Source organism: Castor canadensis, chromosome 5 (assembly GCF_047511655.1).
Source record: "Castor canadensis chromosome 5, mCasCan1.hap1v2, whole genome shotgun sequence".
NCBI lineage: Eukaryota > Metazoa > Chordata > Mammalia > Rodentia > Castoridae > Castor > Castor canadensis.
The window spans coordinates 85,833,224-85,848,962 of record NC_133390.1 but is presented as its reverse complement, the minus strand read 5'-3'; the positions used below and the strand labels follow the sequence as shown (position 1 = coordinate 85,848,962).

General features: G+C 40.4%; 1 protein-coding gene across 4 annotated transcripts in view; it reads right to left on the bottom strand.

Moving 5' to 3' along the window:
- Window positions 1–13,084, bottom strand: part of Abcc5 (ATP binding cassette subfamily C member 5) — a 79,871-nt gene extending 66,787 nt beyond the window's left edge. For 2 of the 4 annotated variants that reach the window (XM_020175800.2, XM_074073643.1), the window contains exons 1-2: window positions 12,957–13,084; window positions 9,647–9,824 (exon numbers count right to left, since the gene is read on the bottom strand). In XM_020175800.2, coding sequence (XP_020031389.1) covers window positions 9,647–9,775 — 129 coding nt within the window. In that variant the 5' untranslated portion in view covers window positions 9,776–9,824; window positions 12,957–13,084. Of the gene's footprint in view, window positions 1–9,646; window positions 9,825–10,831; window positions 10,951–12,487; window positions 12,864–12,956 lie in introns of those variants that run through there. The other 2 variants (XM_020175803.2, XM_020175801.2) reach the window with 2 other exon arrangements.
- Window positions 13,085–15,739: the final 2,655 nt, after the last annotated feature.

The following is a 15,739-nucleotide window of genomic DNA, read 5'->3' as shown; positions in this document are numbered from 1 at the left end:
ATGTTCTTGGGATCTGCATCTTGTCCTGGGCTCCTTCTTTCTCTGCTTTTCAGCTGCAGAGTGAGTAGCTCTTCACTATGCCCTCCATTACACCCTCCCTGTCAGGATTCTCTGTCTTATGACAGGCCCACAGCAATGGGCCCAGGCAACTATGGGCTGAAACCTTTCCTCCTTAAACAGTTTCTCTAAGATATTTGTTTGTCACAGCAACAAAAAGTATAACACAAATCTTCATGGAGAAGACACAGATTACAGAAGAAAGAACCTACCATTCAAAGTTGGGGACCTGCTAATCTCAGCTCTACCACTTGGCAGCTATGCCACAGTGGGCATGAATTAATGTGGGCATGAGCTCACTCATGCAGATGACCACCTATTATTATAATTCATAAGGATAAATACATAAAGCCAATGAATACAACTCAATACCACCACAATGGCAAAGAGGTGTTTTTCTGCAGATCATGTCTAGTATCACCCCATAATCACTAGGAATTTCAGGGCTTTCAATTGTTTTATAAGCTAAATTCCAAGCAACTTGTTCAAAGCTCCTCTTCCATTGGTGGTCTGAGATTAGCTCTGTTAATACCATGATAAAGTTTCAAAGGATTAGACTGAAAATAACTCACAAGATGGGGAGATATTTTGAGCCCAAGGATTGAGAGGATAGAATAGCCTTTATCCCATGAAATCTAGAGCAGAGGTACCCAGTGGTTGAAGGAATGGAGCATTACTCCATGAGATCTAAGCAGAGGTGCCAGCACTAGTTAAATGCTAGAACCACCAGAGGAGCTCTGAAACAATACCAATGTCCACGTTCTACCCCAGAGACTGATTTATTTGGTCTGGGGGGGGGGCTCCATGGATACTTTTTAAAGCATTCTTCAAGTGACTTTAACACACAGCCTGGCCTGAAAACCATTGATTTATACAGTGGAACTAGTGACTGTTGGTCCATTGGACTTGACAAAATCCCATCAGCAAAATGTTCAGGTTTATGCCAGGCATGGTGGTAGATGCCTATAATTCTAGCACTCCAGAGGCTGAGGCAGGAAGATCGAGAATTTGAAGCCAGACTGGGCTACACAGTAAGTTCCAGCCAGCCAGCCTGTGTCAAAATAAATAAATAAATAAAACAAGGGTAAAAATATTTTTAGGCTTTAGTTTAAAAAAGAAATGCTAGCCAGTCACTGGTAATCCTAGCTACTCAGGAGGCAGAGATCAGGAGCATCATGGTTTGAAGCCAGCCCAGGCAAATAGTTCAACAGATCCTATTTTGAAAATACCCAACACAAAAAAGGTCTGGCAGAATGGCTCAAGTGGAAGAGTGTCTGCCCACCAAGCATGAGGCACTGAGTTCAAACCCCAGCACCACCAAAAAAAAAAAAAAAAAAAAGCCACAACAGAATTTGCAAATGAAGTCCTTTCAGTGACTATTAGAATGTATGTGAATGTCAAATGCTTATTAGTACAGATGTCAGGGCTCTACAAGTAATCACTGCATTGTACAGCTAGCTAGAGCTGCTCACCCTGCTGAGAAGTAAACACAAAGGTTTCTAACTCTTACTGGGCAAGTGAGCTATTTCCTACCACCAGACATAGCATCTAAGAAAACTAAGTGACTTCTTGACACCAAAACTACACAATACCAACTAGAAGCAAGCAGAAGGTTGTAGAGTTCATGGGATTCTTAGAAAAGCCAAACAACTACAGCTATTTATTGCGGTCCGTTCTGTATAGCTTACCTCTCAAAATCTGAAAAATCTGAAAATGTCTATTTCTATGATATAGAACATATGAATCCCTTTTGGCAAAATTTGCTTTAGCAAACAAACATATCCTGAACTCCAAAGTTAAGTATAGTTGTCAGTACTGTCGGCAGTGCTGACCATTCCATGTTCCAACAGAAATAATGCTTCAAAGGAAAGCCAAGACCTGCTAAAGAAAACACCACTGAGGAGCATGCAGCTCTAGCTCTCTGCAGAGCAAACCTCTCTGTTGGGCCTTACCTACAGGGCAGTGAGGCTACATGGGAACTGGGCAGGATGTCTTTACAGTACCATCTTCTTTGTAAAGTGCACACATTTATAAGTCAGTCCTGCGTTCTGCCTCCACGAGTAGGCTTTGTCAACAGAAGTTTTCATCTGATATTAAACTAACAGAAATAAGTTGATTCTTTGGACAGCTAATTCAGAAAACAATCTTAAATAATTAAAACGTGACACCTAATACTTGCACACCCATGTTTCTAGCAGAACTACTCGTAATAGTCAAACTATGGAATCCAACTATGTATACATCAATTGACAAATAAAGAAAATGTGGTAGATATACACAATGGAGTATTATTCAGCCATAAAGAAAAATGAAATTATGGCATTTGCAGAAAAATGGATGGAACTGGAAATCATGTTAAGTGAAACAAGCCAGACTATGACAAATGTCGCATGTTCTAATATGTGGAATCTAACGCGGCCTATTAGAGGTGGGAGCCAATGGGGGGGTGTGAAACAAAGGGTAAAGGAAGGTGAGTCTGATTGAGCTATTTTATATGCATGTATCAAAAGAGACTAATAAAACCTGTTAAAAATTGTCTAAAAATGGGGCTGGATATATAGTAGTTCAAGTGGTAGAGCACCTGTCTGGCAAGTGCAAAGCTCTGAGCTCAAACCCAGTACCATCAAAAAAATTTTTTTAAGTTTAAAAAGTGGGGAAGGAAAAAAGAATAATACAGGTGGTGAATTTGATCAAAGTTCACAATGTGCATGTATTGATATATTAGCACTTACTATATGCTAATAAAAGCATATTTAAAAATAAAATAAGGCATATGTTGTAACTTCTAAACAGCTAAGTCCCTACCTACAAGGAGGGAGAGGCTAGACAAGGTTATTTCTGCTAATTAGTACACTTCAGTCCACCAAATCTTAGTCTTGAAATTGAGAGGTTCAACCACTGCAAAGACTTCCAGAGACCCTGTTTCTTGTCCTTGGCACTTACCATTTTATTTCTGATTAAGAGAAATGGAAATAATATTAAGTTGTTAAAGAAAGAATTAGCAGAACACTACCTAAAAACAGAACCAAATTTCACTGAAAGTTAAAGAAAGCATTACCAGAACGCTACCTAAAAATAGAACCAAATTTCATCAAAAAAGTTTTCATTGGCCATTTGTAACTTCCAAGTTATCTTAACAAAATACTTAGATACTTAAAACTGCTTTGAAAACAGGAAGCTAGTTCCAACAGCTTTCTTCTCTTCTGACAGAAAGCTCTTTAAATCATGCCAATAGGCAGTATTTCTTTCCCTTCAGCAGCATTTCCTCAGAAGGCAGCAGCAGTCTTGCTGCAGCCGGCCATGTAGGAAGCTTGTGGTCAAGGCAGCAAGCCAACCTCAAGCTCCAGTAAGCTGGAGCTGTAGATGCAATCAATCCCCAAGCAGCAAAGCCACCTGTGCCCTGCAGCAATGGCAGCACTGTTGTCATCTCCACCAGAGAGCTCTGGGCTATGACTGGAGACCAACAGCTGGTCTCACACCAAGCAGTGCCTAAGACACCACTGAGCCTTGCAAAGCTTTATGGTTGCCCCCAGGGAAGAAGTGGGGGAGGGCAGGTGTTCTTACTCATCTTGAAGCTGGCCAGAAAATCTGCTAAGTCACTCAGTACCAATCCAGAGAAAAATAGTGCAGAGCTACAAAATACTAATCTCCTTCATCCTGCCGCCTTCCTAACAGCAAGCCGACTCACAGGTGATAGTCTCAACTTTAAAAACACAAAGGCATAAACAAATTGGCATATCCTTTGTCAGTAAAGCTTTCAGGGTCAAATTCTCTAAAAGTGTGATTTACTAGACAAAACTTTATGAAAACTTCATAGTCTGAGTAGAAGGGTTTTAAGGGTGATTTGTTTTTTCTGCAGTAATCTTGCACACAATTCTGTAATGAGCTCCTATTTCATTCCCTATAATATGTCTTAGAATCATTTCTGTTACGAGATTAGACCCATGTCTTTAATCCGTAAGACATAACTTCAATTTACCAGAATATTTCAAACAGCCAATTATGAAAACTCCTACCATGGTTAAAGAGACAGTCTAACATGGAACTAAAACTGTACTAAATGAAAATCCCAGATTTTATGACTAGTTTGTTGCCTTTCCTAGATGTAGAACATTCTAATTTGGAGGAAAATTTCACTAACACTACTTTTGAAAGAAGGAAAAAAATAATGCAGTAATAATATCACATGAACTTTAATTGACTTCTGCTTATTTTCCATTCTTCTTCCTTTTCTAAATTAGACATGCTAGTGAAAAACAAATCACCCTTAGCTTTGGCCTGCAATCACTGAGAAGAAAAACCACCATAGAACAGAACAAATCTTATTAAAGTGTCTGATAGCTTTGTCATGTTTTTGTCTAAATATTAATTTAAAGCAACAAAATCCCTAGACTTATTACTCAAGAAGATACACAATCCCTCTGTATCTGTGATGGTCTAGTTGTCCCTAATCATAACTCGTTCTGCCTGCAATGGTCTTCATTTCTCCAAATTCTACCTGTTCTAGCCTCAGTCAAATCCTGCCTTCTCTGGAAGTCTCCCCTGAGAGAAGCACTTTCTTTTTTAAAATTTCCACAGCACCTAAATTACAGTAATCCATACACATATCTAAGAGTTTAAGCCTGTACTGGAAGGCAGGCAAGCCCAGTCCAATTTATTTTTATCTACACCAGACCATTAAAGATGTCTGATAAGCATCAGATTGTATGTGGCCACAGGCATTAACTTTATAGTTCTGAAGGGAGCATACACATTATTTTTACCCTAATTACTTCTAAGTATATGTAGGAAACTACAAATATTTAAAGATGTGGCTGATTCAAGCAATTTTCCCAAAGACTAGTCCAAGAAGATTTGGTCACAATACTAAGAAATGGGCAAACTGTATCTTTCCTCCAGCACTGGACTGTTAAAATCAGAACTTTTTTTTTTTGGTCCTTTGCTTCTGACATCTGTTTCATGCTTCCAAGTTAAATGGCCCTACCAAAGGCTAATAGATGTGAATGAAACTATTTCCAGTGAAGAAAACATGATGTTTCCTTATCTTTTATCATGCAGGGGTACTGCTTTTCATTTCTGACGGGTGAGAGGCATACCTGGCATCTGGGAGGTCCTTTCCCAGATCTTACAACTGTTAGAGAAATGATGGTTATGATGATGTGACATGAAACTGCAATTTCTACCCAATTAACTGTTTGCTTAAAAAAAAAAATCCCTGTATGCTTATATAGGTATTCTGCTGCCTAACAACTGAAATAATCCATTTTTACACCATCTCAGGCCAGAAAATTTTTAGTGTTGGTTCCCTCTGAGCAAAATTATATAAGACAAGCTCAAGATAAACATATGTGAGAAATTATGGTTTTTGATAGGTGATATTTAAGAACATTCTGGATGATATGTGAACTTCTAAAAGTACTTAACAGCTATGCATTCACTTTGATGTCTATACAAAAAAATATTTGAAAAAACTATGATTTTATTGCTTGGGTCAAGGCTAAGCAAAAACAGTGAAGAAGTGAGAAAAAGAGAAGACTAAAAGAACTATTTTAAGTAAAAAATCTTCAGAGGGTTAAAGAATATGGTAAAATCAGGAAAACAGCACTCAAATTTAAAAGTTTAGGAAATGAAAGAGTAATGGAAACAAAATTCATATGAACACCTAAAATTTTATAGACACATCAGCCTTCCTGTTGTTCAAGACAAGGCTTCAGGGCTGAAGGAATGGCTCAAGTGATAGAGCATCTGCCAAGCAAGCACAAGCTTCTGAGTTCAAGCCCCTGTGCTGTCAAAAAGAAAAAAAGACAAAGCTTCAGTCACAGAGGAACCTGCTATCACAATGGCAGTGACTCTACTTGCAATTCTTCTCTACCTAGAGATGAAGCTTACTGCTGCCACTGCACACCCTAAGGTCAGTTCTACTCCAACAAACTGGACAGCACTCTGTGCTCAGAAAATTCCCAGGATCCCACATTAGATTCACAGGTTCCACCTTTCCCTTCTCTACAAGCCATACAAGCTTGCTGAGCAAGCTTACTTACTACTGACATGGATCCATCCAAATGGACACATTAATCACTCTAATAAAAGTTTTTCCTTACTCAGCCTCTTGTCTATGTTCTACTCACTGATAATTTTTACCTGGATGCACTTCAAACTCAGAATGTTCAAAATCACTCATTCTTCTTACTTGATGTTCATAATCATTTGATGAGTATGAGAAGTGATCAAAATCACTCTTTTCTTCCAAACCTTCTCCTTCTCTTTCTGTATATCCACTACTGGTTTTAAGTTCTTACCGCCAATCCCAGACAACCCATACTTTCTCCCCTTCCAGAGATACCACTTAATCTTTCCAGTCTCCATCCTCATTTCTAGGGCTTGAAGCCCCTGGCCTGTCTTAGGAAACAGGCCTCTTGATTATTCCTGTTTCATTTCTTTTCTCTCTCTCTCTCTCTCTCTGTCTTTCCCCACCCCCATACAATTTTTCTGCATTATTTCAGAACTAGTCTATCCAAGATAAAAATCTACACTTAAAACTCCCTTCTCAAGATGGGCATGGGGTACAAACTTACAATCCCAACATTCAGGAGGCTGAGGCAGAAGGATCAAGCATGTGTTACATAACAAGACCCTGTCCAAAAAAAAAAATCCCTTCTCAGTTCAACATCAGTAGTTATTAGGGAAATGAAAACTTATACCACAATGAGGTATCAGACATACCTATTTAGAGAGGCTAAAATGAAAACAATATTAAGACCAAATACTGGCAACAATGCAGGAAAAACTGGACCCTTGTTGCTGGGGGTGTAAAATGATACAGTCACTCTGGGAAAGACCACCACAGTTTCTTACAAAAGTAAGCATACACTTACCCATATGACCCAGAAATTGCAGTCCTGGACACTTATCCAGAGAAATGAAAGTCTATGTGCACACAAAATACTGTACATAAATGTTAAAAGCACCTTTATTTGTGATTGTCATAAGCTGGAAATAGCCCAAATGTCCTTCAACGGATAAATGGTTAAACTGTGCTATAACTACAACACTTTTTTATTCAGCAATAAAAAAGAAAGAACTAAGGGCTGGGGGCATGGCTTAAGTGGTAGAATGCCTGCCTAAAGTGTAAGGCCCTAAGTTTGAGCCCTAGATCTGAAAAATATAATAACAATAATAATAAGGAAAGAACTATTGATGTACACAACTTAGGTGGATATCTGAGTGGAAAAAAATTCAAAAGGTTACATACTATATGATTCCATTTAAATACATTCTTAACAGAGACAGAGAAAAAATAGTGGTTACTACAGGGACAGGGGGAGGTGGCAGTGGCTGTAAACAAGTAGCAGGAGGGATCTTTGTGATGAAACTTCAGTATCTTGACTATGGTAGTGGTCATACAAATGTAAACATGAAAAATTGCATAGAATGCATATTCGCACACACATACCTAAATAAGTACATGTAAAACTGATGAAATCTTTAAAAAGTCAATGGACTGTATCAACATCAATGCTGTTTAACATTAAACTATAGTTATGCAGGATGCTACCACTGGGGAAAATGGATAAAGTACATAAGGGATCTTTCTGTATTATTTTTTATATGTAAATCTAGTTATCTCAAAATAAACAGTTAAAAAAAAATCTCATTAATTCCCAATAGCTCCCTAAGGCCCATAGTAAAAGATTCCTTGGTATGGCACGTGAATCTTTCCTGACCTATATCCCTTTTACATATCCTACACTCTAGACATCTGGTTCTAAGAGCTAGAATGGTGCCAGGCACCAATCTAAGTATTTTATATGTATATCTCACTTAATTCTCCTACCAATACCATTTTGCACATAAACCATTAAAGCACAATGACATAAATAGCTTATCCAAGATCCCAGCATGCCAAGTACTTTTTCTATACCTCTGAGTCTTTATTTATATCTACTGCCTAAAAGCCTCCTTACCTAATCACCACTCAAAGCCCTGCTCTAATGCTACCTTTGTGACTTTTCCAGATCTAACTGCTATACTTATAGTGTCATGTCCAGCACTCAGAATAATTAACATAAGGACAAAAGGACACAAAGAAGTTACAAAACTGTCACCAAAAACATTTACTCAACACTGATCTGTTTCCTCAAGGTTAAGCTTGAATGGGAAGACATTCTAAAATACACAGCCAAGGAGTGAGGTGTGGCTCAAGTTAGAGTGTTTGCCTCGCAAGCACAAGTCCCTAAGTTCAATCCCCAATACTGCAAATAAATAAATAAATAAATACCCAGTGGGAGACAGAGAAGACCTATTAGTGAGGAAACACTGATTAAGACAGCAACAGCTTTAAGGCACCAAAGAGGAGCAGGCCGTATCAGGCTAATGAAATGCCATGTCAACTGCAAAGCCCAAATTTTTCTGAAGTTTTCACATAGCAAATACATACATATAAATTTCAACTTCCCCTCTTCTGTCTTACAAGTTACTTTTACAATTCAAGAAAAGAATTTCCTAGGGGAGGAGAGGAAACTTCCAGTTTGAAATATATCTTCATTATTTCTATTGGAGGAAACTTAGATTATTATTAAAGACTGCCTTACATTCATGAATTCACCTGAAAAACTTACTAATAATCCTTCAATGACCTAGAGTTGCTCCAATCACCTTCTGACACAGACAACAAAGGTGGAGGGGAAGAGAACCCTTTAAGTACATGAGTAAGCTAAATGGTTCATACATTCCCTCTGTCCCTTGCCCCCTTATAAATTGTCTCCCCTTAAGCTAAGGCTTTTCAGAAGGCATCAAAATGGAGTAAATGAAAAAGAGGAGAATTCTAAGGAAGAAAGAGGTGAGAAGCCGTGAGATGACCTCTCTTTCCAAGTTCATAAGTAACCATAAATTCTTTCTTGTGATGGTAGGGTTTGAACCCAGGGCCTTGTGTGTGCTAAGCACACACTCTACCAGAGTTACATTCCAGTCCCGAGTAACCATAAATTCTAAAGTCAATGAAGAAAAATAAAATTTTAAGCTATGCATCACATGAAAACAGGTGTGAACAAGGGAATTGGACTTTGATCACATGATAAAGCGAGAGCACACAAGGGAGGGGTGAGGATAGGTAAGACACCTAAAAAACTAGTTAGCATTTGTTGCCCTTAACACAGAGAAACTAAAGCAGATACTTTAAAGTAACTGAGGCCAATAGGAGAAGGGGACCAGGAACTAGAGAAAAGGTTAGTTCGAGAAGAATTAACCTAGAATGTAACACACATGCACAGGAAATTAATGGAGTCAACTCCCTGTATAGCTATCCTTATCTCAACCAGCAAAAACCCTTGTTCCTTCCTATTATTGCTTATACTCGCTCTTCAACAAAATTAGAGATAAAGGCAAAATAGTTTCTGCCAGGTATCAAGGGGGTGGGGGAGGAGAGGGAGGGGGCAGGGTGGGTGGCAATGGAGGGGGAGGGGGAAGGGGGGAGAAATGACCCAAACATTGTATGCACATATGAATAAAATAAAAATTAAAAAAAGAAAACAGGTGTGGTCTGGTACAACAAGCAGATAAGAAAAGGACCTTCAGGAAAGACAACACTGACCGGTCGGGTTCTCTTGAACTTGGATTCCTCACGATCTCTGTGCTGCCCAGAAGTGCTGCTCCTCTCCCTGACATTTCTGTATCCAGGACTGGGGATGATGTACTCTTTTCCTATGTCAATATCCTTCATCTTCGCAGAGTAGAAGTTCCGGGCTCACAGACTCTTCACTTCAGAATTTCTAAAATTAAAAATTCACCAAGAGCAGACATGTGCTTAATAATATGCCAAAGGGCTTTAAAATAGGAAGAAAGTGCAAAAGCATTGAAGCTTTCTACCATTATAGCTATAAAAATAACTTTTCAAAAAAAATTTCCAAGTATGATTTCACTTTTTAGAAGAAAACACAATAGTGTCAAGAAAAATCACCTTTTCCCAACTCTATGGAAAAAAACTAGAAAAAAATAAACACACTAGTAAAGAAATGTCCTCTTCAATTAAGCTCAAATCCAATGGATACAGCATTTAGATAAAAAAAAATGTTAAGACTTTCTGGAAACAATTTCTGTTTGTTCCTAGTATTACACAAACAGTATAATCTTACAATGGACATATTTTCTCCTACCAAACTTCATTTAATGAAAACTTACAAAACACTTATCCTAGCAATGACATATCTCATCTCTGCATTTTTGTAATTAACTAATGCATTAGCTGACTTTATTTTAAAGCTCCATAAAGTTACAGAGCTAAAACACAAAACAATAAGGTAACTTCAAACACAGATTCCCCTTGGGTTATGTTCTAAAATCAGTCAGTGGTGATGGGTGCACACTTCTGTTAATACATGAAAAGAACCAACAATATTTACTTATAAACTTTAAAAGGGTGAGTTTTATGATATATATATCTTAAGAAAGCTGTTGCTTTAAAAAAAAATTCCCCACCCTTTACTACTGTCTTTCCTGAAACACTTGTTCTACACCACTATTTGCCTGGCTAACTCTAATTAACACTCTTTATCAGTTCTGATCACTTTTTAAAAACACTCCTCACCCATCTCCAGAAGGTTCACATTTTCAGGAATACAAGCTGAGAAAACCTTGCAGAGCAGCCTCACTAGATATTAAAGTGTAGCTGTGCCGCCCTTTGGAATCCATAAATCACAAGTATCATTCCTGCAGCACAAAATTCTAACAACTGTAGTTCCTTTTTAAGGTATTAGGAAAAAAAGAGAAAAATACTTACTAATCCTCTAAATAAAAAGGACTAAATATCCTTCATAGAGCTTGACTTCTTGCTTTTCAGAATTCTGGTTCAAGTACCAGAACTGATATAGCTAAATTGTTTATCTTTAAAAAAAAAAAAAATCACCTTGTCCAATGACAAAGTGCACCATAAAGAACATCGGCTTACTAAGCAAGAGCACAGTGATCGCGTCATTGAGACCTCATTAAGGCTAAACTATAAACAGACCTGGCATCTGCCAGTGTCCTCACTGTTGAACTGTAGCTGCAGATCAGAGGAGCCTTTCTTGTTACGGGATAATGGAAGTCCAGCCTTCCCCTCCAGAGGTTCCCCGGCCTAGCTCATTATTTGCAAAGATTGGTGAAATAGGTAGAAAGGAGTGGAAGGCGCTTGAAAGAGAGGAGGCCAAGGTAACCATTCGCAATATCAAATACCACAGAAAGAACACGAAGAGCATCTCGAAGATGTTAAGAACTGGTGAGAGCAACATTCTTTCAATCATTATTTCAAAGGGTGATGCAGAATCTGTAGGAAGCATGAGTAGAGGAACAGCATCTACTGTGTTATGACAAAAAAAACTGTTTTGTGCCTGTTGTCACTGGTAGGATAAGATAGGGACTTTAGTGACCTATCCTAAAGCATCTACCCTACAACTAATCCTACCCTAAGGGACCAAGTTATCAATGGGCATCGGGAATCGTCTGTCATTATTTAGAACACCCTATCTCTTTTAATTTCCTGGGAAAACAGGCGGAGTCATGAGAGTATGCAGACCTGATTAGGCACAAAGCTACTATCTCTTGGCCTTGAACACCATCTTCTGTGTCTCAGGAATATGACAAGGCACTAGGAAGCCCGATAGGTCCAGGAAAGAAACAAAGTCCCAAAATGAAGCAAGTAACTAAAGGATCACTAAGTCAGACTTGGGGGAGGGGGGGTACTATACACTATTTTCTTGTGTTTTCCTTTGAAGTTGGTAGGAAGTCTTTTTAAAATACTAATGCTAACTTGGGCTGAGGATGCGGCTCAGTGGAGTTCTTGCCTATAACTGCTGGAAGCCCTGGGGTCAATCCCCAATACTAAAAAGAAAAAGGGGGGGGGAAGTGCCCAGACTCAAAACTTGACAGGGCTGAGGCCACCTGATCAGCTGCCTTCTGTACCAAGGCTTTCCTTCCAATGATCACCCTCCACAGAGATACAAACTCAACTGCTCGGGGGAGGGGAGTCTCGCTGGACTAGAGAAGTAAGTAGCCAGACTAGAGTTTCCAAGCCGCCTTATCGTCAACATTCCAGAATAGGTTTCCAGAACCTCAGGGACCTAGCTCCAGGCCCTCAAGCTGCAAGAGGACGCCAGGCAACTAAAATGATACAGACTTGCCACGCCCCCTGGAATCCCCTTATGCCTCAGAACTCATCTTTCACTTACGCCAGACTCCAGCACAACCTCGCCATTTGAAACTTTCCGTTCGTTTCAGTGCCCATCTGTATCCAGCCGCCCACGTCCATGCTGGACCAAAGTGATAATACAGAGCAATGCGCGGATCGGTGGAACAGAAGTGAAAAAGGCACTGGGTGACTCTATTCCTGGGTTTGCTGTGCGAGCTTATGTCATGTACCTCCATTTACCCGCTAGCAAAAACGAAGAGCACGACTTACCTCGATGTCTGGCGGCGCGGTCTCGCGTCCGCAGCTTGGGCAACAGCCCACACCCTTCAGGGTAGGAGCATCCCTAGGGCCGGCCTAGCCCGGGTCGCCCCGACCCTAGGGCGTTCCCACGCCAGTTCCGGCCAGGCCAGAAGAGGCGACTGCTACCCACACCCACGGACCGCGAGCGCCGCGCCCCCTGGTGGCCTCAACGGGGATGGATCCGGCACCCGGCCACTCTTTCCAAACCTAGATGCCTACCTGGCAAGGCGAGGACCCCACTATGACCCCCCGCTCCCGGGGTCGCAACCGAAGGAGGGGGTGGTGGGAGAAGAGAGGGAGGCAAGGCCACACTTCTCAGATCTCCAGCCTTCCCCGAACTGTTCATATCCCCGGCCACAGCCTGCCACACCCCGAGGAAACACGGTGGGAGTGACCCACCGAGTGACACAGCAGGGTTAAGGCAGAAGCAGTCACCTACCTGCGCCCCAGCTCCTAGACAGGAGCGCTGACCACTGGAACACACTCCGGAGCATCAGCACCGGAGCAAAACAAGCCTTTATAGCGGCATCGTCCGCCCCACCGCGCATGCGCGCGGCACAAAGCTTGCGCAAGACTGCAGGGAATCGTAGTCCCGCGCGCAGCAGCCCCGGGCCCCGCGCGCCGCGCAGAACTACGTTTCCCAGGAACGCCGCAGCGCGAGGAGGGTTGCAGACTGCTCCAGTTCCCATCGCGCACCCAGCTCTGCCCCATTCTTCCCGGGTGCATGCAGTCGGTCTGGAATCTTCTCTGAGATCGTGGGTCCTAGTGGGCAACGGGCAGGGTGGCCGGTGGCCCTGGGCTTACAGGCAGCGGAGGTGTTCGTAGTTTGGGCCATACGATCGTGCACGGCTGGTCACGTGCCAGAAAATACCATGAAGGTCATAGTAGCTTGCTTCTGCAGTCAGGGTCAGTCCAGGTGGCCCAGCCCCAAATCTTATCTGTCGTGTCACCTAGCGTTTTCACATTTGCTTGCTCATGATTCCACTCAACATTGTGCACAGATAGCACCTTTGTCAATTTTATCCCAACCGCCCATCATATAATGTTATGCTGCCTGGTTTCTAGATAACAAAGTGCCAGGATCATAGTTTTAAAAGGGTCAAGAAATGGTATGCTAGTGGAAGGGAGGCTTCCAGAAGAATTGGACGGTTTGTTTTTCTGTTTTTGTCTGCATCTTCAATATCATCCCTACTTTTTATCTGGGGTTTTATATACCCAGTCTTGTTTCTTTAAATTTTCCTAAGAACCGTCAGTGAAGATATTTTATGATTATCCATTTAAGAGATTTAAAAGAAGGCAAAGTGACTGACTTGTCCAATCTTCATACAACTAGCTAGTTGGCTAGTGTGAAGACACTAACATCATAAAGCTGAAGTTATTGATAAAGTGTATCCTTGAACACAAATGAATTAATAGCCCAATGCAATAGAATAAGGAGCCTAGAAATAGACTTGTGTATGTATGTAAATTTGATCTGTGACAGAAAACCTTACAATTCAGTGGGTAAGTGAAAAAAATTCAACAACTAACACTAGGACAATTGATTATCCATATGAAAGGAAAACTCAGTACTTAATACCACCCAGAAAATTTTGTTTCAAGTAGATCAAAGTCTTAAATGTAAAAGGGAAAACTAAAACTTTTAGAACAAAGTAAGGAACATCTTTCTGAACTTGGGAGTTAGGGAAGAACTTAAGCAAGATAAAAAGTAAAGGGAAAGATTAATGTTATGGTGTGGATATGAAATGTCTTCCCTAAAAGAAGTAAAAAAAGTATTGAAGGCTTGGTTCTTGAAGCAAGCAGTGTTCAGAGGTGGGACTTTGGGGAAGTGTTTGGATCATGTGGACTTTGACTTTATGACTGGATTAATCTGCTGATAAATTCATAATGTTATGGCATATTGGAAGGCAATGGACACACGAAGAGGTGTGGCGTGGCTGGAGGAAGTAGGTCACTGGGGATGTGCCCATGAAGGATGTGGCCCCTTCCTGCTTCTCCCTCTGCTTCCGGGCCATCCTGAGTCCAGCAACTTTGCTCTACCCCATGCTCCCTGCCACGATGGTCAGCCTCATCAGGCCCGCTGCAATGGAACCAACCCTCTGAAACCGTTAGCCAAAATAAATCTTTAAGTTGATGTTTTTTCAGGTATTTGTCAGAACAACAAAAAGCTAACACAACTGGTAAGTTTTTAACTATATTAAAATAAACTTACATACAAGATCTCATAAAGTGAAAAGGCTAACCACAAATTATAACTGATGTTTTGAATATAAAATATTGGAATAATTTCTACAAGTTAATAAGAAAAGACAAATAATATAAATAGACAACTCACAGAATAGGAAACCAGAGCAGCCACTCAATTTTGAAAACGCGCCAATCCCACTAATAATCAGGAGCATGAAGATTAAAATAGAAATGAACTCCTGCCTCGCTAAGGTGTACTTGTATTTCTAACCCTGCCTCAAATGTCATAGCACTCAAGTTACGGATCTGATACCTTCGTATAAAATAAAAGGATTCTAAAATCTCCATGAAATATCTCAAATATATTAGTTATAGTTTCTTTTAAAAATGGTTGAGGTCTGCTTAGCACAGGAAAACTATAGCATTGTTTTCATCTGTCCAAGGAAAGATAGTTAACTTATTTACATGATATTGATAACAACATATGCCTTTCTTGAAATGTGTCTGCTGTGAAATATTTGGGGGGATGTAATATTTCCCAACCTCAGGCCAAACAGCTAGAGAATTGGTTGCAATGTAGAATTCTATGTATTTAATTTTTATGTTACAAAGTGAACTAGAGACATTCATTCACTATTTGATGGAGATACAATGGAGCTAAAACAAATGAATTTCCTGCCCTTGTGGTGCTGAATCCCAAAAACAATACACATTAAGCAAGATTTAAATGATAACTGTTACAAGTAGAAAAGGAAGGTGTATGCTGTATCTAAAAGATAGGAGTTTGTGCAGTGAGGACAGTAGAAATGGGAGGAGGAGAGAGCAGTTCAAGAAGAGGAATGATAAAGTCCACGTGGTGGTAGAAGGAAGGGAGCATCTCCCAAGGCCTTGTAGACCATGATACAGCTCTGTAGAGTAACAGCAAAAGACAATCATTTAAAGGGTGACTCAGACCAGGCACCAGTGGCTCACACCTGTAATCCTAGCTACTCAGGAGGCAGAGATCAGGAGGAACACAGTTCAAAGTCAGCCCCA